This window comes from Apteryx mantelli, chromosome 3 (genome assembly GCF_036417845.1).
Source record: "Apteryx mantelli isolate bAptMan1 chromosome 3, bAptMan1.hap1, whole genome shotgun sequence".
Classification (NCBI taxonomy): Eukaryota; Metazoa; Chordata; class Aves; order Apterygiformes; family Apterygidae; genus Apteryx; species Apteryx mantelli.
In genome coordinates, this window is record NC_089980.1 from 77,677,964 (window position 1) to 77,699,425 (window position 21,462).

The following is a 21,462-nucleotide window of genomic DNA, read 5'->3' on the forward strand; positions in this document are numbered from 1 at the left end:
GACAAGGTACAAAAAATGTTTTTGTATCTCCCTTGGGTTTTTGTAGTGGAAATCATAGTGACAGATTCTATTCCATTAATCCAATCCCAAAATTTTATGGGCCCTAATACAAAAATCACTGGAGCTCTCTGACACTTGGTGTTAAATCATCACATTTTTCAATCAAATAGACAGCTGTTTTATTTCAACTATTCCCAAAACAATTTCCCAACATATTCGACTCTCTGCTCTCTAATGACCTACATCAGCACATGTTACAGACTAAGAGAATAGAGGGACCCCTTCCAAAGAATTATATGGATATTAATCAGTGAAAAGGATGAGCATAAGCTTAGCAGAGCACAGCAATGTGACTCATTTCTTCCTGTGCTTAGGCTTGGAAAACTTAATTCTGCAACTATAGGATTTTGTTTTTAAAAAGTACTCATCAGGCACTCACACAAGACAGTTCAAAAAACCAGAAAAACTTACTTTTATTCTGTGGTCATCTGTATCTACAATAGTTGCTACTCTGATAAATACTGGATTTCTCTTGTCAACCACTTCAAGTTTCATACTTTTCTGAAAGCCATGGGAAGATTTCTAGAAGAGAAGAATAAGAACAACTAAGTGAAACAAAAGAAAACCTAATCCCCCCAATTGTATAGTATATAAATTCCATACAAAATTTCCTGCCTTCACTTTCTCAGAGCTGCCCTCCTTCCCCAACAAATCAAAACAAAAAGATAAGTAAAACCACTGTTATTAAACTAGAGAAATAAGTAACTAGTTTGGGATTCCAGCTTCAAGTCTTTCATGCAAGTAAGTAAAGCAGGCTCTTTATTTTAAAACAGTTGTTTTTTTTCTAAATCCTCTAGAAAAGTTTTTCTGGGGATTTTTGTCTTTTGCTGACAGTGTCAATGCAGTACTGAATGAAGCATTAAGTACCAGCAGCCTGAAATCTATATGAAATTGTTAATAGGAAATGCATCAGTGTTCTTAGTGTGTGTTTTCTCATTCTGGATTATACACCCTTTTTCAGTCTCCTACTGAAAACATAACTAATTCACAATATAACAGCATTTTATAGAACTGTCATATAGCCTTAATATTCATTTAGAACAACAAGGATCTAATATCTGTTTTGTAATACTGTTTTGCCAAAAAGACGGCTATGTTAGGAGAATCACTTTTTATCTTTGCTATATACAGCTATAAAATCAAAGGCAAAATTTCATTTCATTTCAAAGGAACATACATGTAATAAAAGTGATCTTTCTGATTTTAGACTTCTAAGAAAATAACCTTTCTGTCCCTCTAAGACTTTGTATCGTAATGTTCCAGAACACCAATGCCTTCTCCTCAGCTGCCTTGTAAGAGCTCTTAATTTCTCTCACAATAAAATATAAGATACTGCGACTCTTTCAGGAATACTTCACCCAAAAGTCCAACACAATGCATTAGCATTTTATTCCAGTTAAATTTGTTACATTATCTAATTAGCATTATTATGGTTACAACTATATTAGTAAAGAAAGTAGCTAAGGGACGGTTCCCTGGCTGTGAAACCAAATGGCAGAGCACAGCTGGCCCCCGTACAGTTAAGCTCTTCTACCCCTCCCCTCTCAAAACCAGATGGCCTTGTTAAAGCTACCTTTTGGGAATGGTCCCAGGATCATACTAATCCCTAAACTGCACCCAGTCATGGTCTGTTAGAATGGTTTCTGGAACAGTTTCGATGAGCCATGCCAGCTAGCACTCCGCCAGTTTCACAGCACCAATGCCTGTGTCACGTCCCCATTTGGTCTCCCAGCACAGACACAGCCAGCCAGGCTTTGCTGCATGGAAGAGCCTGTGGGTCAGCTGGTGAGGTATCCCCACCCCTGCGCCCTGCGGGGTAGGAATCCCCCGAACAGCACAGGGAGAAATTAAAACATGGATGCTCTCAGAGAAAAACAGAAGATTTGTTTCTAGCTATCTAGTTTTCTAGTTCAAGGTCACAACCCTCCACTGTTTTGCCAAGGACTATACACCTCTCATATACCCAAATGCCTTCCTAGTCCTTGCTTTGAGTATTCTAGCTGAGAACATAACACTGAGACATGTTCTTAAATAGGAAGCATTTTGGAACTGTAAACTCTAGGTCAATAATAAAGTTCAGTGAGTTACTGACCCTGGATTGCAACAAGCACCATATTTCTGCTTTCGCTAATCCAGCTCTTAGCAAAGTGCTATTTAGAATGAGTAACCCTAATCTAAAAAGCTCACACAAACCAACTTAGAACGCTCTACAGCAAGGGACTCAGAGCTACTGCTGTCTGGTGCTGGCTTCTACCAGTGACACTTTCGGTGTTATTGATCGATCCACTTTCCTAGCTGAAATCCTAAGAGCTCACTGTCAGAAAAGTCTCTGAAAGAAACTAGCAGGTAGGAAATTAACAGAAGAGGATTGTTCCTCACCCAGCTCACAGTTCAGCTGGGGAGCTGTCTCGGGGTGCTATCCACATACCCTGTTCAGAAGCTCACAGAAGAAGTAGTCTGCTAAAGGGTATTAAACACAAACCCTCTCTTGGATACTGCCAGAGGCAATGGACTACATGGACAACCAGCCAGACCATCTACAGTCATTTTCACATTCTCACAGCATTTGTGGCACCATTTAAAAAGCAGGGATAGAAATACTTATGTTTAAGGTAAGTTACCGTGACTCAGCAGCTACCTCATTATTTCTAATAACTAGGCAATAATTTCCCAGAGCAATTACATTAATTAGTAATATTTCATAGCATTTAATTCCATTTATAACAATTAAAATAATAATAGTAATTTATAATAATAATAATCTAATTTCTAACAGTGAACTGCAGACGCATAAAAATAAACCACCTATTATGCAACTATTTAACTGAATACATTTGGAATCATAAGAAAACTGTATACGCATTCTCTTATTAAACTAATTAATCACATGCACTTAAACACCATGAGAAAAATATAAGCACTTTCTCACCACTTTAAAAGCTCTTGCAGGTGCAGGTAAGGAACTGGTTTCTTCCAAATATTTCTCCCAAGAAAAATGTTTAGCATGTGGGTAATCTGGCACAAAAGAAATATTAGTAAAATTAAACAATGTGATAAAAAAAGTAATAAATAATTCACAATATGACTTACGCTTTTATAATACTGTACTGATTTGTGCTTCAGATTTATAAAATAATTACAAGATATGCTATTTTAAATTCTCTGGCATATCCACCATGTAAGTTAAAAAAAATACAATAATCTTCTCATATACAATACGGAGTAGCAAGCAGAAAAAAAAAAGCCATGACTGCTTTGGATTTGAGAATGTAAGTAATGTGGACTTGCAAAATCTGTCCACTTCATTCAAGAAATTCATTCAAGTGTTATAACTCCAATCCTCTATTTTATAGACAGTAATTTAGTGGCAAACACAATCTAATCAATGATAAGTTTGTACCACCTTAAAGCACACCTGACTATCTGCTAATATTTTAGTGAATTCATTTTAACCAAATTTCTAAAAATAGTCTGGACATTTATAATAATTTACACACACCATCAAAGAAAGTGCTGCCATTCTCAGAAAATGAATTCACCAGTGTCATGCATACAAACATCTTATGCAAGAAACACAACGACAGCTTCGCTTTTGAAGAGTAGACAGTGCCTGTGATTTATAATTTAGAATTGAATGACAACAATTCTTATAGCTATCAAAAGGGATTTTGCTGAATAACAGGCTGTAATTAACTTGCTGACAGATAGACTGCACATGTGCTCTATAAGTCAATGGCCTCAAGATGTTTCATGACTTCCCAAGATTGCTGGGCACTAGAATTTCTGTCAAAGTTGCTTTCAACCCATTTAAATTTTCCATGTTGTCAAGGCATTAGACAGCAGTTTCTGCAACAGTTCCAGAGCTTACAGTCTTCACCTTAAATCTTCACTTTCATCATTAAGCTGTTGACCAGTTTGGTCAAACTGTAGAGTTGACCAACTTGTCTTTTATCTATTTCAGATATCTACAGCTTTAATAGGAATGTGTAGCTGTGATATTGATAACAGGGCAGGGACTACACAGCAGAGTCCATTTTTCCTTATGACATGACATGGAGGGGCTTTCAATACAGTCCTCGCATGCCTCAGCTAAAATGCAGACTCAGATTTACTTTTAAATAAAGCTGAAGCTCTCAAAATGAAATCATATTATTGGCACTTAAAAATGCAACAAGAAGTACTTTTCTCATTTAAAATCCTGGAAATAATAAAGTAGTAGGGAAGGGAAGAAAGCAAGCTTGTACCTTCTGAGCAATGGCAGACTTCACAAACCATTTCCCTTTACATCTCCCTATAAACATCTTAATGGAGCCCTACACAGTCATACAGACAGAGTAGTATTTTATGCTAATAAACAAAACTGACTTATTTTCAGTTATTTCTGTTAGTGGTGCATAACTGCAAACAGGCCACAGGAGATTACACACCTCTGCTTCTTTATGCAGGAGCATTGCTCAGACTCCCTCATTGCCCCATCCAGTGAAGATGCAGACTCTTCCAATTTAGTGGTGGCCTCCCCACATGGGCCAGTCTTTCTTTTCTAAACATCTCCTCATCCAATACAAGTCAAAGCTATCCCTAAATCACCATGCAGACTGAACTGTTGTTATGTAAAACAAACCTCAGCAGCTTTCCTTATGTTCTTTCTCAAGTAAGTCAAGGGTTTTTCTTAGATGCTAACCAAACTGACTGGTTGCATATGTACTTCAAAACTATCTAGAAAGTCAAGTGGAAATTCCTTTTTAATTTATTATTGTTTCCTGGTGAAATTCCTATCTTTACCTAAGAAGTTATTTTGGTGAACATACTATTTTTAAACCACTAGCCAAGTCTTCATGATGAATAATATGTATCAGTCTTTGCAGTAAACAGATTCTTTGTGGAATACAAATGTCTCTTACACACAGAGTTGAAGAATGGATTGTTTCCTTTGAAAGTCTTCACTGCTGTCAGCATGAAAACACTGATGAAGACTTTGAATATGAATTTCAGTCCCATATAACTTTGATCAGTCAATGCTTTTTTTTTCTCTTCATAAAACAATAGTTTTACATTTTTTTCCTTTCAAAAGGCATTTTGCTTTACTATTGCATGCCCCGCTGTATCAAAATTGTCTATTTCTTATGTGTGTGTGCCTGTCTTTCAAGCTCCAATTGTGCTTATGCAACTAAATTATTTCAACTAGATATGGAAAATGACAAGAAAATGAACGCAAATAAAACAGCTATTTATAGTTTCAAAAGTATTTTAAGGTAGCATAAGCCTGCATTTCTAAGAGAAACAGTTGTGCTTCCCAACCATTTGTTCCTGCTCACTGTGATAGAAGTATTTGTGTGGTCATGCAGTGATTCAGTCAGGAAACTTATTTGGCTAAAAATTAATTCAGGAAAAAAAAAAGCACACACAAAAACTTTGGCATCAGTGTCCACTTATATCATCTCAAACCTTATGTAAACCATATCCATCCTCTGGGGAACAAAATATTGTAAACTTCAGCACACAAATGTTCTGATCTGAAGGACAAACAATTACTAAGGCAATACTATGACAGCCAGCCTGATCACCATCAGGTGGCATAGGTACTATACAACATTCCCAAGTTTTCTCACTAGCCTCTCACCTGGTTCTATTGTTCTTTTAAAAGTAATTTACTTATGTCTGAAAGTTCTACGAGCAATAAAGGCCCAACAGTTATAAAGTCAGGCAAGAGATACTTTCATATAGCTATGTTCTATACTATTTCCATGTAACTGTCTTCCTTTTCCCTCGCCACGGAGAGCATTCAGTTAATCCAGTTACACACAACACTCCTGAAAAAATGGTGGTATTCTTACAATTAGTACAGTCTCATTTTTCTGTATCATCTCTCTCTCATTTTGATTCCCTCCCTTCCTAAGCGCCTTTACAAATTTGATTCCTTGATCACATAAGGCAATCTTCTCATTTACCCATTATCTTGCATATTTTGTTCACAGGAAGGTGTTTTTCTTATGCAACAGCTTCACAAGCCTGGAATTTATTCTATCAGCATTTTCATGATGTAAGTCCTAGAATACATGGATATATTCGGTCCAAAATACAGACTTTTTCAGATTTCAAGGGGTATCTTTCATCAGTAGATGTCTCGTTACTAAAGCAACATACCTGTGCACACTTAAAATCTAATGCCTATTGTACCTCTAATTTCACTGTATTAAGTCTTGAAAACAATCTAGTACTCTCCAAATACCAAATCTTAATTACAGAAAGAAAAATTCAGGAAGGGTAACATAAAGCTCATTGTTAAGTTTTAGTCAGTGCTGCTAGCTGGCTACAATTTCCTTAATTCTTTCAGATGTGCAGTATGGTACAAACCTGGTGGGGTGATGAGAGTTCTTTTATGCTCTTTACACCATCCAACAGGATGAATATGTGGGCTAGCTGCCTCACACCTGGTGGAGGAAGAAAAAAAGGGACTGAAAATGCACTTCTTCAGGCATCCTGCTTTTCTTAAAAAAAAAAAAACACAAAATATTTAACAAACTGCAAAATAACCTATGACATCTTCATCTTAGACATAAACTGTAAATGTAATCTGAACATTTGAGCACATTTAACAGAGACTTATTACCACCTGAACAAGCATAAAGCTTTTTTACAATTTCACTAGAAGATCAATAAATCAAGTCTATTAAGTCAGTAATAGATAGATCTCCACTGAGAAGCTCTAATGCTGGACCTGAAAAAATCAGATTTAGAAATTCTTAGTAGAAACATGTCAACTGGTCATAAAAACACAATAATCTGACCAAGGAGAGCTGGGGTTTTGCAATGCCAAGACCCACATTTGGAACTGAAAATTTAAAGACCTAGATTAGTGATCTGAGTTGCACCTAGAGGCAGATTAGAAATTCATGCAATACACTCTCAATAACAAGCAAAAATTCAAAACCAGATTCTGAGAGGTTTGAATGGAGTTGTAGATATGTTACCACAACCCCAGCAGCACATAATCAAAGCACAAATCAGAGTGAAATAGTCACTGTACCCCATGAAAAGGAACAAAATGGCATTTTAGGCCCCAAACTGCCTGCAAGAGTCCAGGACTAACTAGTGATCCAGGAGTGTAAACTGCCCTATAAAGACGGATCGAACTCTCTCAATGCATGGGAGTAACAACTTCCTGCAGTATTTTCTGAGTCATGTGCATCAAATTTCGCACTAAATACTGTTGCCTATGGTATGCAACAAGAACCACAGAAGACTAAAGGACGCTGGGTGAGCTGAAGTTGGCATGTGCTGGCATCTGTCTGAAATAAGAAGAGATCACTTTCTCTAAGCTCAGTGGTTTAGTTATGTTCTGCTTAGAAGAAAGCAGCACTGGATGCTAGCTATCAAGTTCTGTTAGCAGCGCACAAAAAAATCCCAAATACAGCAAAAATGTAGTTGGTATAAAAACATATGAGGGAAAAACTGTTTAAACATTCAGAAAATGCAAAAAGTAAGACCGCTCTACAGAAAAAGGGAAAAGCACTCAGGTTCCATCATGACACATGCACTATTCCTGTGTCTTCATTGATACTTAATGATTGTAAGGAGCCTGGTGCTTACTCATTCCAAGGCCGCACTGAGGCCAACAAACCACACAGGGAGGAAGTCAATCTTAATCAATGTCATGATGCTTTGATGTGGCTAAAAGACCACAGCACATCACATGACACCTATCGATACATAAGGCATATAACCATATCCTATTGGTTGGGTCACCTGGGAAGGATCCATGGACTCTGGTCTCTACTCTGATTATATACTTTATATTCAATAATCATTGAACAAATTACTGAAACACTCACTGTCATCCAGTTTCTATTTAATCCTGCTCTGAAGCCAATGTCTAAACCATTAGACTGAAGATGTATACATATTTTCTCCCCTTTTCTCCAGTCCAGGAGTTGCTAACATAAAATACCTGAACAGCAGGTCTGCTCACCCTGATAGTTATAACAGAATCAGTATCTGTATCTATCTGGAAAGTAGTAGCATGCTTGCCAGAGGTTCATATGCCATTAGCTCCCTTAATTAGCAGTATTATTTTATATTTTAAAAACATCACAGGTTGATAATCTGTAATATCTAGGAGAGGACAAAGAATTGTGCATGAGAGAAAAACAACAAGGTGAAAGCAAATTAGCAGGCATTCTGATGTCTTAATGCTCAAATCAAACCTTGAACACAAAAATGATTTTAAGAATTGCAAAAGGAACATAGCACATAAAAGACTGTAAAATGAATCCTGGGCTGCTATCACATTGCAGTTTTGAACCTGTGCTACATAAAGGAAAAATAAAGAAGCACTTCATACACAGAATTCATAAAATAATACTGAACTTTAAAAATATCTGAGAATCAATTTTATACAACATCTGAAATTCAGTATAGACATATTTAAACAACAAAAATGCAAGCTGGGTGTCTCAGAACCGTTGTCTCACAGCAAGCACTTTTCCAGCCTTGTACTTAAAAGGAGTCAAACACTAATGCTGAAAAATATTAGCCAGTCTAGTGCAATTATTTTGTGGCTTTATATATTAGGAACAGCTGTGCCAGTGTTTCTTTTTAATAATACCAAACAGATCGATTTCTGAGGGACAAAGCCTACCCTTGACAGACTCTCTAAGGGCTGTGACAATAGCTAAGGATCCAACTCACAATAGGGATATCATCCTTTTGTTCTACTACAATATATAAAAATATATTGTACGTATCTTTTATTTATACAGTATCACACCAGGTACTTTCTAAACCCCTGAAATTACCATTAATAAAAGGAACCAAAAGGACTTCTGAGATAATTTTACATTGTTAAAACTCAGCATTCTGACTCCTAGAACAGCTTTGCCCCAAATATATCAGAGAAAAGGTGAATGCTTCATGCTCCCTCCTTCCTTTTCCTTTCTCTTTACAGCAACTGTGAATAGAAGCTGAAGAGCAAGGGGGGCAGCAGACTGTATAGGCATTTCTCTTCTCTATCCATCTCAAAATTAGACTTTTACATGAGAGGGTTTTACATGGACGAAGTACCCTTCCTCACTGGAAGGATGTCCTCTTACTTTCTGAAATGTTTTGGAGTAAAGTCCACAAATCATTTTCAAAAGACTCGCAAGTTACATTTGGGAACAAGACTCAAGCCCATGAGTCAGCATGTTGTTAACCAGTATTCTGCTTGCATAACAAGGGAGAAGTGAAAAATGCTTGTCAGGACAAACCACTTGAGTGTATTTCTTTTGTTTTGCTTTTTGAAGCACATAATTTGAACATATATTTTTATAAAATTCTGAACAGTAAATGCCCTGCACACACTTCTGTTCTTGAAGGAAAGAGTCAAGAAGAAACAGGTGATCCAAGTCTGTCACAATCAAAGATGCACTACTGGAAGATGCTCAGACATTACAGTACTGAGCTATACATGCAACATGCAGCAATGAATGCTACATGGAACAGCACTGCAAAATAACACTGTAAAACACCTCTAACATTTTGATGAACTTTAAAAGAAAACCCCGGTCATTACAGACGGGTTCATAAGAAGCCTCTGCACCATGGGGCCCTCATGAAAAAAATGGCCCTGTTCCAGCAAAACCAGGTGAGATAGTCAATCTTTACCTACTGATTTGTACAGCCTTTGAGCTTCTAACAGTCCATTTAACAATAAAAAGTAGAGACCAGTATAAATCATGCACAATTTAAACTAAAACTATCATGCTTTAGTTTGTGTTCTTTCATGGACAATTATATCTAGTTTTGAGGAACAACTATAATCTGTTAGACTAAGCCTAAAACTTGTAAGCTGGAATGTTAAAGCCTAGTCTTACCTTTCACAATCAGTTTGCATTGTTCCACAGCTCTGAATTTTACTTACTCCAAAATAGAACAGAGATTAACCAGTTCACACACTTCAGAAAATATGATGAATAATGAATTCTGAAGATGCTTACAGGCCAAGAAAGGTTATTCACTAGGAGCTTCATCAGGAGCTGAAGAATTTTGCATCTACAAATCTGCTTACCTCTAGCATACAGTGGAGCAACACTACATTTTGTAAAGTAGTGGAGTTGTGACACAGACACTCTCAACTTAAAGAGCAAGACTGTAAAAGTCACACGATTTATTTCACTTACAAACCACTCTATCCGTCATGTGAGAGCACTCCAGACACAAAAAGACATCTGTTATCCATACTGGAAACTGAGGCTAAACCAAGAAGCTTAAATGGAGCGAAAAACAGCAAAGAGACAGTTGAACCCATAACAGTACCACACAGAGGGACAGATGAAAATCCAGCTCTGCTAAGTTAAGGACAGCTTAACAACAGCTTAGAAAAGCTATCAAAGCAGAAAAGAACGACGTGAGGTAAAGGCCAGGATGAAGTTCCACTGTTCACAGCTTTCCACAATGAAAAAAGCTGAGGGCAGCTGGAACTGTGACTCCCCTGGGGTGTGCACCACCCTACAGGAAAGGAACACATGTGCCGTTAAACAATTCTTAACTCATGGCCGGAGAGCATGTTCAACTGAGAGAGTCAGCTAGGAAAGAAGAATTAATAATTTTTCTGTTGCTCAGTTTCAGCTGCCTGTTAATTTTCCCCCCAAATCTCTGTTTCATATACATAGCTCATTAATTAAATTCAGATTATCAGGAGAGACAGATGAGAATGCTAGTTGTTAAAAGAATGAATATTCAATTCTTTTAGAAAAATGTTTCCCCAACTAGGTCTCCCTCTGAAGATTTGAACAGAATTTTGATTTAGTAACCAGGATTTTTTTCCAAACAAGCTAAATGTGTTATACTCATTTTATGTTTTAAAATAATTTCTAATTTCTCCCTCTTGAGGAAACAATTTATTTTGATATTCCTGATTATCACTTTATTAAATGTTGATACAATCTGTAATGAAAATGTTATCTATCAAAAAACACATGCATTATACAAGTAAATAATACTTATGCCCTCAGAAATGCTACTTGTACAACTTACTGATTGTGAGTACATGTAAGTCTATCTAGTTGTGCACAAAAAAAGAAGAAAAAAAGAAAGAAAAAGAAGAAAAATACAGAAATCATCCTACAGCCCCATCTAGTGCATGAGTGAGAATACTTCATCATTACTAAGTATAAAGCTGGTAATTCCCTAGGTCAGGACTTCCTAAAAATCATGATGCACGAGGTCATGGTATGTGTCCACAGCTGATCTACCAAACCGCATTACCGTACTTTCTATTTGAAGTCTGATGGTAAGACAGGTGCACAGCAGTTTTCAAGAAATTTTAGAGGTTTAGAGTCACACGTTGGTCCATTATCTGTTTAGCCTAGTTAAAACTAGCACGTGCTATGATTCATGCTTCTTTTAGATTGTTTTATCTTCTTTTTTGGTATAATGTAGCCCCTTCAAAAAGACCATTCCTTTTCAAAGAGAGAGTGGAGCAAAGTTAATTATCTCAAAAAAGAAACAAGCAGTGCACAACTTGTAAAGACTTTGGCATTAGCAAAGTAACAGATGATAGTGGAGAGGAGAGTTGACCTCTTATTTACACTTACACCAACATGCAGTCTGTTCCAAAACTCATACAGGAAAGAAATGATTCAGATAATCAGAAGCTGATTTGTCTTCACAAGGAGCTTCAGAAACCATTTTTCTATGCAAGGTAGACATTACAGAATGCTGAGTGAAGCATGGGATATTGTATTTTCTCCCACTCCTGGTAAGCTGGTCCCAAAAGCTGACTGTAGCACATTTTCCGCAGGTGAAGTTCAGATCAAGCAGTGGATTAGGGCACAGCCTTCTGACCTGGTGAGTTTGGGATAACAGGCAGCAGACTGGGCTGCAGCATGCTCAGCACTGCCACCACTCAACTGTTCCTGACGGCCAGTGACAGCAAGGTAGCAAAGCTTCGCCTGAGTGTGTTTGAGTTTTGCCACAAAAAATTAGGAAGCTCAGGCAAAGTCTGTGTCTTAAACAGGCCTGCATCTAAACAAAACAGATTTAAGAGAAAGTAAAATTGAAAGCCAGCTTGGACCTACAGTTAATTCATAGTGTAGACATACCCAAAGAATTTGTAGTATTAATCTTTGTCTATCTCAACATATGATAAGTGAGACTGCTCATTCAAAAAACATTCTAAAGTCACATTCTCAAATGTTATTGCTGATTTCCAGATTTAGTCCAATTTTAAGCACATTTGGAAACTCCACTCAGAGGGAATATCTGTGGTTCTCAAAGAAGCATTAATTGTTCCATCAAAAATGATGGGACAGAGGGAAAGGACCAGAAGGCTTGTAGAGTACAGCCCAAAATTCTCCTTCCCAAACAAAAGTCTTAAATTTGGCAATTTTGTTCACTTTTCTTCCCCCTAAAAGCCATTGCCAATGGAAAATTTAATGGGATTTATAATACACTGAACCTATCATCACTATACGTTAAAGATCTCTAGTAATGACTAATTCTAGCTAGGGTACTTATTTTCAACCATTAATGTATCTTCTAATGCTCAGGGAAGTCAGGAAATATACCTTTAGGTTGAAAGCATGAAGTTTAAAAAAGCTTAGGTGATGGTAATTTATTCCTGCCGCTTCAAATTCAGTAAAATTAGTCCACTGTCTTTCAGTCATTCACATACTGGAAAGACAACAAAAAAAGTTCAATCTACCCAACTTGGCTAAATCACAAAAGGTATATAAAGGAAGGTATTTGTTTGAAAATAAACAACTACATACACTAAATATATCACTTTTCTTTATTGAATTCATCATAATCCGGAGAGTGACACTCACTCACAGGTGCAGGGAAAATGGAAGGCCAACCACTCTGTGCAATCCCAACAGAACTTTTCAGTCTTAGTTTCAGACAGCAACTGGTAGGTGTAAAACTTATGCACCCAAGGTATTTTCAGGGCCCTACAAGCCTGGTATCTAAAATTTAAAAAGTAAGTGGGATGCCTCCGGGACAAGAGTATATTCAGGCTCTCTTTTGGTAGGACATTTCACTACTATTTTTGTTTCCTATTCTTTTCTCCCACTTTCTTTCCTTCCTCCTCTATTCAATTCTGTTCTCAATTATGACAATATAGAGAGGTAGGCCACATGACTCAGAATTTAATTTTCATACACAGTATTTCTAGCAGCATCTTCTTTTTCCTTCCGAAAAGGTATTTTTAGAATTCACTATGAGAACAAAGCTTCAGCTTGGCTTCAATATATGCACAGCTCCAGTGATTTTTCAAAGACCTAAATATTTTTCACTTCAATTTTCCCTTATCTTTTGGAAAGGTGTTATTTTGCTTATTTTACATATGAAATTCAGAAATCCTGTTTCAGAATAATATGAGAGTAAAAATGTAAAGCCTGATTATGTACTTATAGACTGCTTTTCCCTCCTCTGAAAAGACTGGTGGGCAGAATTCCTGTTGACATGGGCATATTAACATAGCTGAAATTCAGCATATGGCTGCTATACACAGTGCAATGTTTTGCAGAGGTACGGTACCTCTGAACAAACTAACTACAGGTTGTATCACATGGCATTCATTTGCATGAAAAGACTTGCATAAATGCTGTTTTCATTATTAACTAAAAGCATAGCTGTTATTTAAGTTAGTATTTAAATATCAGGAAATTCAGAATATCTTTTAACAGTTTCCAGTCTTGCTGATCTGTAGAGGAAACAAGCTCTGTATTAATAATTTCATCACGGAAATAATCACTAATCCTTCTAGTCTTTGTTTTGTATGACCTATCACCTTGTTACTCAAATCTCAACCTCACTGAAATGCCTGCTCACCACTGTTTCAATAATTTATTTTTCCTACAGCTTATTTGTCATAAGGCCCTTACAATTATTATCTCCAGAGATGGACTCACAAAGTTTTAAAGTTACATGACAGGTTCACACCATGATCATTAACACATACCTAAGAATTCAAATATACATAAAGAACACTTTATCATTTCTTTTTACAGGCAGAGTTATATAATTAATTTGCCATGATGGGACCCAAGACATAGACTTACAACGTTTTAGCTATTCTGCAATAACTTACTCTTCAAAGAATATATTACCTTGCTCTAAATGATTTGTCAATACAAGGTGCAGGTGCAAAATCAGACCTGCACTGTGATATCCAAAGCCTGAATGTCCTTCAGGATCTTTATGCTCATAATGTGTCCTGCTCCATTCACTGACTTTTCAAATAGGTACACAAAGTGCCCCCACCTTACAACATGCAGGAAGGCCATCTCCAATACAGGTCAGGGTACCAGGGTATACTGAGGAACACTGAACACAAAAGACTAACACCAAGTTTTGCTAAAGCCTTACAGAAGGCAGCTAAAGTTCAGTCTAAACAACCTGATGGACCAAGAGAATGGATCCTGAGGATGAAAAAATGCAGCCTTTCTTTAAATCCAAAACTAAATGCAAGTCTAATTATAACCACAGTCATTGTCATGGTGCATATTCTTCACTAAAGATATCAGTCTCAGAGATACTGCATAATTAAAGTGAGAAATTACTCCACAACTCCAGATTTAGGATCACATGCAAAGAAAACACTTATTCATGACAACCTCTGGAAATTTTTTATGTGAAGCCTGACATACATACCAGATTCCTCCAGTCTGCCATCAAGACACACTCTGGTGGCCATGCTTATAAATCTAGCAAAAGGTGATATGGTGACTGTATGCACAGTATGTAAAGTATCACCGAAAACACTGCTTTAAAGCTAATACACTTCTGATACAGTTCACTAGAATACAAAACAAAAATGTCGTACCAATAGTCGTAACTCTCATCCCAGTTGTCAAAATGAACCAGAAAACGATTGTCCACCATGTCTGTTACCGTAGCAACACAAATGAAAGTAGGGTTCTTTTTGTCTACAGCTTCAAGTTTCATTCCCACTCGAAATCCCGATGGAATCACTGTCTACATAGAGAAAGACATTTAATTAAGGATAAATACTATAAAACCAGAAATCTCCTTAGTGTCCACAATCAATACATTCACATCATTTCTAAATTTCCCAATTAGCTGCCCCAACAGAATGGCAGCAGCCTAATTAGTTGACATGAGAGATGCTCAACCACAGAGACAGACTCATGGTTTATGAAATAAAAAAGCCTTGAACATGCTGCTAAAATTGAAAAGTGTTGGTTTTGACTCTGTCTCAGATGCTCCTCCTGAAAGACTGTACCTGTTCTACAGCATTATGGTGTGAGACACAGTAATAATAAAAATTACTAAAGTTCATTTAATATACTGTTTCTGGATGTGTCAGATTTTTAAACAGATTAGCAAAACAAATCAGTGGATCAGAATTTCAGAGGTGAACTGATACAAAGATTATTAATGAATTTATTGTAGTTTAAGATAAAAACGTTTACAGGGTTTCAAGTCTGCAATCACTGAAATCTATTTTAAGTTCATTACCCTAAATGTGAGCCCACTTGCAACTTTCCACACTATCAGTAACAAGTGAGTACTTACCACATTCTGGTTTTCAAATAGAGATTTAGGAGCAGCTTGAGCCTTGCATGCCTTTAGATATGCGGGCCAGCTGAACTCCTCTTCCTTGTATCCTAAATGAGGGCCATAAAAGAAGGACAAACAATAAAATAGGCATGAGACACAAGGTGCATGTAAGTGTGTTGATCATAATTAATAAAATTATTTTTCCATCTAGTTCTGAACTATTTTTTACAATTTCAAAACTGAAAAGCATCATACACTGTCAATTAGTATTTTAATTTCATATAAACTACATAGGGAAAATTCACTTTAATTACTAATTTTACCCCAATATAAACTCAAGGAGACTTTGAGGAAACACTGAGGAAACAAGGCACACTGTAAAGTAGCTTACAGAGTTCAAAAGAAAGTTGATGAAACTTCTATTTTTATTTGGGCATTTGATATTTGATAAGGAATCATGTTCTTTATTTAGGGCTTGTTGAGCTTCCTTACCAAAATGTAAAAGTTTTTTTTTTACAAAATACTATGCTTTCCTGAGCTACAGATTATTAGCTTTTCATACTTGTCTAGGACTGAAATTTGGACTGTTCCTAATCTTCATCTAGGAGGAAGAATAGTAGTCATATGAATAAAGTACTAGGCAGGACCTCAGGAGATTTCAGCTCAGTTTCAATGTTAGCTTCAAAACAAGCTGGGGAATGTTTCTTACAAAATTATTATTCTATCCTTGATCTCTGATCTCACAGTCCTGACCCTCAAGGGACCTGAAGGTCCTCAAGGAGCAAAACACCTTCAAGGGAAAGCCTGGAAACCGAAATCCATAATTCTACCAGATATCAAAAATCACAGTCTCAATAAGATATCAGTTTTATGTTATAACCTCCCTCCCTCCCAGCAAACAAGCTGCACAAGCTACAATTCATATGTCTCTTTCCCAGGAAAATCACACCTTACCATCCCTCTCCCCTCTACCTCACAGGGACCCGACTATCCTTTCTCTGATGGTCTGAGTGACAGAGAACAATGAATAAACTCAAAACAACTGCTCTCAAGCAGCTTTCCAGCCTGTTGCTTCTGTTTCACAAGCAACAAAGGGTCTACAGGCCTGAAAGCTTTTCCAACTATGCCAATCAGTCTAACACAAGAAATTCCCTCTTCCTACAAACTTCGCCCTGCTACATCCTCAGGCTATCACCAATACAGCATCACTAGCTTGAAAACAAACTTCCCAGGTGGTATCAAAATTGTTTACACTATCTATGTCCCAGACTCCCTTATGCAAAATATACCCTGTATGCATAACATATTTACACTGTAAACTATTCCCTACATAGACTTTCCATATTTTTTATTCTATGTATTCATACAACACTCGGAAAAAAGTCTGGATTTCTTTTTACTACTAGGTTCTTCAGGGAAAAAAATCATAATATAGTGAATTACATAAAATAATTCACATCAAACCACTTATACTTCTGATCATTAAAGCAATGCTAAGAGATGCAAGCATGTAGTCTTCTTCCTTTATTCTCCCCTTAAATAATAGTTATAAGAATATCTATTTTAGTCCCTATGTTACAATCCAGTAAAACAAGATCAAAAATACTACCAATTCCAGTGAGTGATCTCCTTAAATACTGAATTATGTTACCTCTTGACTATTTGAAGTGCTATTCAAATATGCCACGGACAACAGCTCTGTTTAACCTTCTGAGAATCTTATGTTTTCTTAGGCATCATAAGTAAAGAAGCTTTTACTTCACTCTTTCTACATCTGCCTTTCTTGGTTTTCATTCTAAATATTAGCTAATACAAATTAATCCCCAAGTCCTAATAAATATACTTTTCTTTGTACTCCAGTACCTCTTGTCTTGATACACTGTTGCTGTAGACCAGCTGAATCCATTATTATAGAAGTGTGATACTCCTGCGGTCCTTGCCCCAGTCTGTTAGACATTACCGACCATCCCTTTGGGCAAGGTGTCTTAAAAAACAGCAAAACTTGAAGTTCCTTTACTTCAGCTAATTTCACTCTGATGTTTGGCATGATGCAAGAATCTATACTCAGTTTACAATATATTCATATTGTTATGATATTCTTTTGCAAGGCAGAGTAGCAACTAAAACCTCAGTCTCCCATATCCCAGTGGAGTGTCAAAACTATTTTCAAGCCCATAACGCCTTTACAAGCATGCACACACATCCATCCTCTCTCTGCACATTTCATTTATAAGAGATGAAAGATAACCTCCTTTGCATGCAGAATGAATACAGTTTCTGAAACACTTTTTTTTTTTTTTCTTCTGCGAAACAATTTTGTTTTGCAGCTCCGCTCTCTCCCGGTGACCTCGCCCACGTGTCTGCTGGAGACCAAGTTGCAGGCTGGTGCCTCTGTTGCCATGGGGGTGGGAAGGCCACTGTGAGGCCTGTCCGACAGGGAGGGACTGAGAATAACCTGTCCCTTCCATTTTAATAAATAAGGATACAAGTAGGGAGCAGAAAGCACTTCTAACAATATTCTTCCTCTTCCTCTCTCACTTCCCTTGCCCTCCCCTGCCAACCCCCAAGATACACCAGTCGGTTTTACCAGAGCCTCCCTTCCCTCCAGAACCTCCGTACCTAACAAAAAAGATTAATTCAGGCACATGCTCAGGAAGTTTCCCTCTTTCAGCCTTCTCAGAAAACAGGGAGTCCATTACTGAGCCCAGAAGTCCTCTGGAGAGTATCCTGCCCATAACCCTCTCTTGTAAAACCAGGACACTTCTGCCCAAGCTTGCATAATCAACGACGTCAGCACTGCGCAGAAAGACTGCAGTAGCATCTGTTCATATCTCCAGCAACCAGGTCCCAAGTTGTTTATTGGTTACAGTGTAAAGATCACCAGTTTGAATCATATCTGGAAAACGAAGGGCTACTAATGCAAACCTCTAATTTCTGCTGTGAGGTGGTATTTTATATACAATGCTATACCCTAAGCAAACTGTTGTAACTGGAACCAGCTTTAGTACCCATATGGTTTGCAATGGGTACTACAGAGAAAGCATTATCAAAATGTAATACCACAGCAAAATGTAAGCTGTCAGTCCACCTATATGTTGATCCACTAGACATAAAAAAAATTCTGTGGACACAAAAATGTACTGTATATTAAAAAAAAAATTTTTTTCCCCCTCAAAACGCAATAAAATCCTGCAAAAAACCCTGACAATCTAAGACTGACTTCTTCTCCCTCCCCTTGGAATAATGTAACTCTGCAAATATCAGTTAATCTAAGTAGTGAAAACCTACTGTTGCAAAACTAGAAGAAATATCTTTAACTGGTGAAAGAACAATTCCTCTCAGCCTCCTTCCAATCAATGTACGAGTCTCCATTACTGATTCTTATTTCTCTTCCATCTCATGTGTCAGCTAAGGTTTCACCGGGACAGTGGAAAAAGTCCCATGAGTACACAAGTAGGTTTCAGCAATCCCACCATACTACATCGATGATGAAACCGGTTAACACTGAAGTGAAGGAGCCAATCTATACAGAGGGCAGAGCATTTTGCTGGATTTGGAGAAAAATACCAGGGAACAATCTTGCTATTCGTATGTCTTGGGGGTAGTGGGATTACACAGCTGTGCAGAAATGACAACCAGATTTCTGATGATTACCTTTATACAACCTTATAAATTTTCTTCCTCAAAACCTCTGATTGACTCCGTGACTTTCCTAAGAAACAGATCCACCCACTGCTCCAGGGTGGTGAAAAAATGAACTGAAGAACAGTTTTCTCACCAATTTAAAACTAGAAGAGAAGAACATTTTCATAAAAGTGACTTGGAGAAAGATTTTAACTTTCCTCCAGCAGCAGTAATTTATGGTTAACAAAAGTCTAAGCTTTTTAAAACAGCCATTTAAGATGAAAAAAAAGACAACAAACCTGCACCACAGGTACAAAACTTCCTAAGCATGCTGCAATAACATCAATAATTCTATATAAACTGGGGACTATTCATTTACCATATATAAGTCACTACTTCAGGAGAGGGCAACCTTCTGAGAAACTCTGATTTATGTTCAAGAAATTACTACTTCTACACAACCAATTACTCAGAACTATGTTCCAATGAAACGTCACATATTGCAGCAGTGGCACAGAGCACTCTTGCCCTGTAGCCAGAGTGGAACGTGTGGAGTACTCAGAAGAGGAACACGTGCTCTGTCATATTCCCACAAGGTTCAACTGCAAAAATGCCATCCTCCCCCCAACTGACAGACCTGCTGCCGATACACTTTTCAGTGGCTTTACTTTCATTTTCCACAACCAAGCACCTATATCCACAGTTTTATAATTCTCCATAAATCAGTCTCTGACTCTCTGTACATTCATCTTTTTGCAGCCTTTTTAAATCATATTATCCTACTCTTATTGTATAAGTCAAAATACCACATCCATTTATTTCTCCATCTCCTGTCTGATTTGACCCCTTCATCCCTGTATACTCCCTTCCTACCCAAAAAGGGAGCCCGTTTATCCCTTCTGAAATGGTAGAGTTTCACACAGGTGCTCTCCCTCTATCTGCTGAAATAAAATAGTTACCTAGTCTGAAACAGAATAATTAAACAAGCAAATTACACATATTTCAACACTTACATTATTTACATAGACTATGAACAGATTATGCTTCCAGGCTTGTAATTTTATCCCTTATTGTCCCTCCTTATCTGTTAGTTCCTCTTTTTGTCCCTATTCCAAGCTTACTCTTTGTGGCAAGAGCACCATCTTTATTAGTCTGTGTCAACACATTAATAATAATGTTGGTTAACATGTAATAATGAAAATGTCCTCAGCCCGCCCACTAAGGGATTCTGAGCTGACTGTGAGACCTCAGTTTGAGCATACATTTCACCAGTACATTACTGTTTTATTGCAAAGAAGGATTTATTTGGGGTCTAGGTTTGTTGCTTAACTTTTTTTCATAATGCCTTATGAATGATTCTTCTGGTTAATTTGTTGTCCTGCATTCTGTGAATTTCTGCTGAATAGAAAAGGCAGGATTTCAATCTCCAGATTTTAGCAAGACTTAAAGGAGAGTATAATATGGGATGTTCAAGTGTTCTGACTCAATTAAGAAAAAAGTTTCTGCCAAAACAGAAAGAAATCACAGCATTACATATACAGTCTCCATTTCAGAGCTATGAAAAATGCGCACATCTCAGACTAAGCAATACCTTTAGGTGGATGAAGTTTGTGACCTGTTTTCTCACACCATCCAACAGGATGAATATCTGAAGAATCAGCATTCACCCAGAAATCATAACAATCTGGGTATCCATCAAAATGGAGTCGTATTCTGTAGCCACAAACCTAAATGCAAGAATGTACAAAATACAATACTAAGTTTTAAGATGTTCTCCCTACACATAAGAGTTTCTGTTAGGTATTACATACATTAACAGTGTGCTTTCATTCAGTCAGCCTTTTACTTTTGCTTCTGCCAACACTGGATGAACACATTCACATGATAAAGGGGGAAGAATAAAATGCTAAGTAATTCTCAATCTGAGTGCCTCCTCTTCTGGTGAAAAGCATTAAATAAGAGTTGGATATTGCCATTAGTGTTCAAAAACTTGAGAACTGTTTAACCCAACATCAGAATAAAACAGAAACCCTAAGGAAGAGCATGGATACATCAGATACAATCATAGAGAAGGCACAGATGATGAGACTTTCAACCTATACTGATTAATCAATATGCAAGAGAGCACTGCTAGAACTCCAAAACAGACTGTGTTCAACAAGCTCTCCAGAGAGATAATGAGAGCCGTTATTTAAGATTAAATGCTAGTGGAGAATGGAGATATCCTCCAAAACTTCATTCTCCATGAAGTAGCAAGTTAACTACCAAAAGGAA

At 37.2% G+C, this 21,462-nt stretch overlaps 1 protein-coding gene across 2 annotated transcripts in view; it reads right to left on the reverse strand.

Annotated features, from left to right (window-relative positions):
• The window catches only part of L3MBTL3 (L3MBTL histone methyl-lysine binding protein 3), a 91,285-nt gene that overhangs the window by 36,408 nt on the left and 33,415 nt on the right, over positions 1 to 21,462 (reverse strand). For both annotated transcript variants that reach the window (XM_067293735.1, XM_067293736.1), the window contains exons 9-14: positions 20,780 to 20,915; positions 15,580 to 15,671; positions 14,867 to 15,018; positions 6,415 to 6,491; positions 2,990 to 3,075; positions 472 to 582 (exon numbers count right to left, since the gene is read on the reverse strand). In XM_067293735.1, coding sequence (XP_067149836.1) covers positions 472 to 582; positions 2,990 to 3,075; positions 6,415 to 6,491; positions 14,867 to 15,018; positions 15,580 to 15,671; positions 20,780 to 20,915 — 654 coding nt within the window. The remainder of the gene's footprint in view (positions 1 to 471; positions 583 to 2,989; positions 3,076 to 6,414; positions 6,492 to 14,866; positions 15,019 to 15,579; positions 15,672 to 20,779; positions 20,916 to 21,462) is intronic.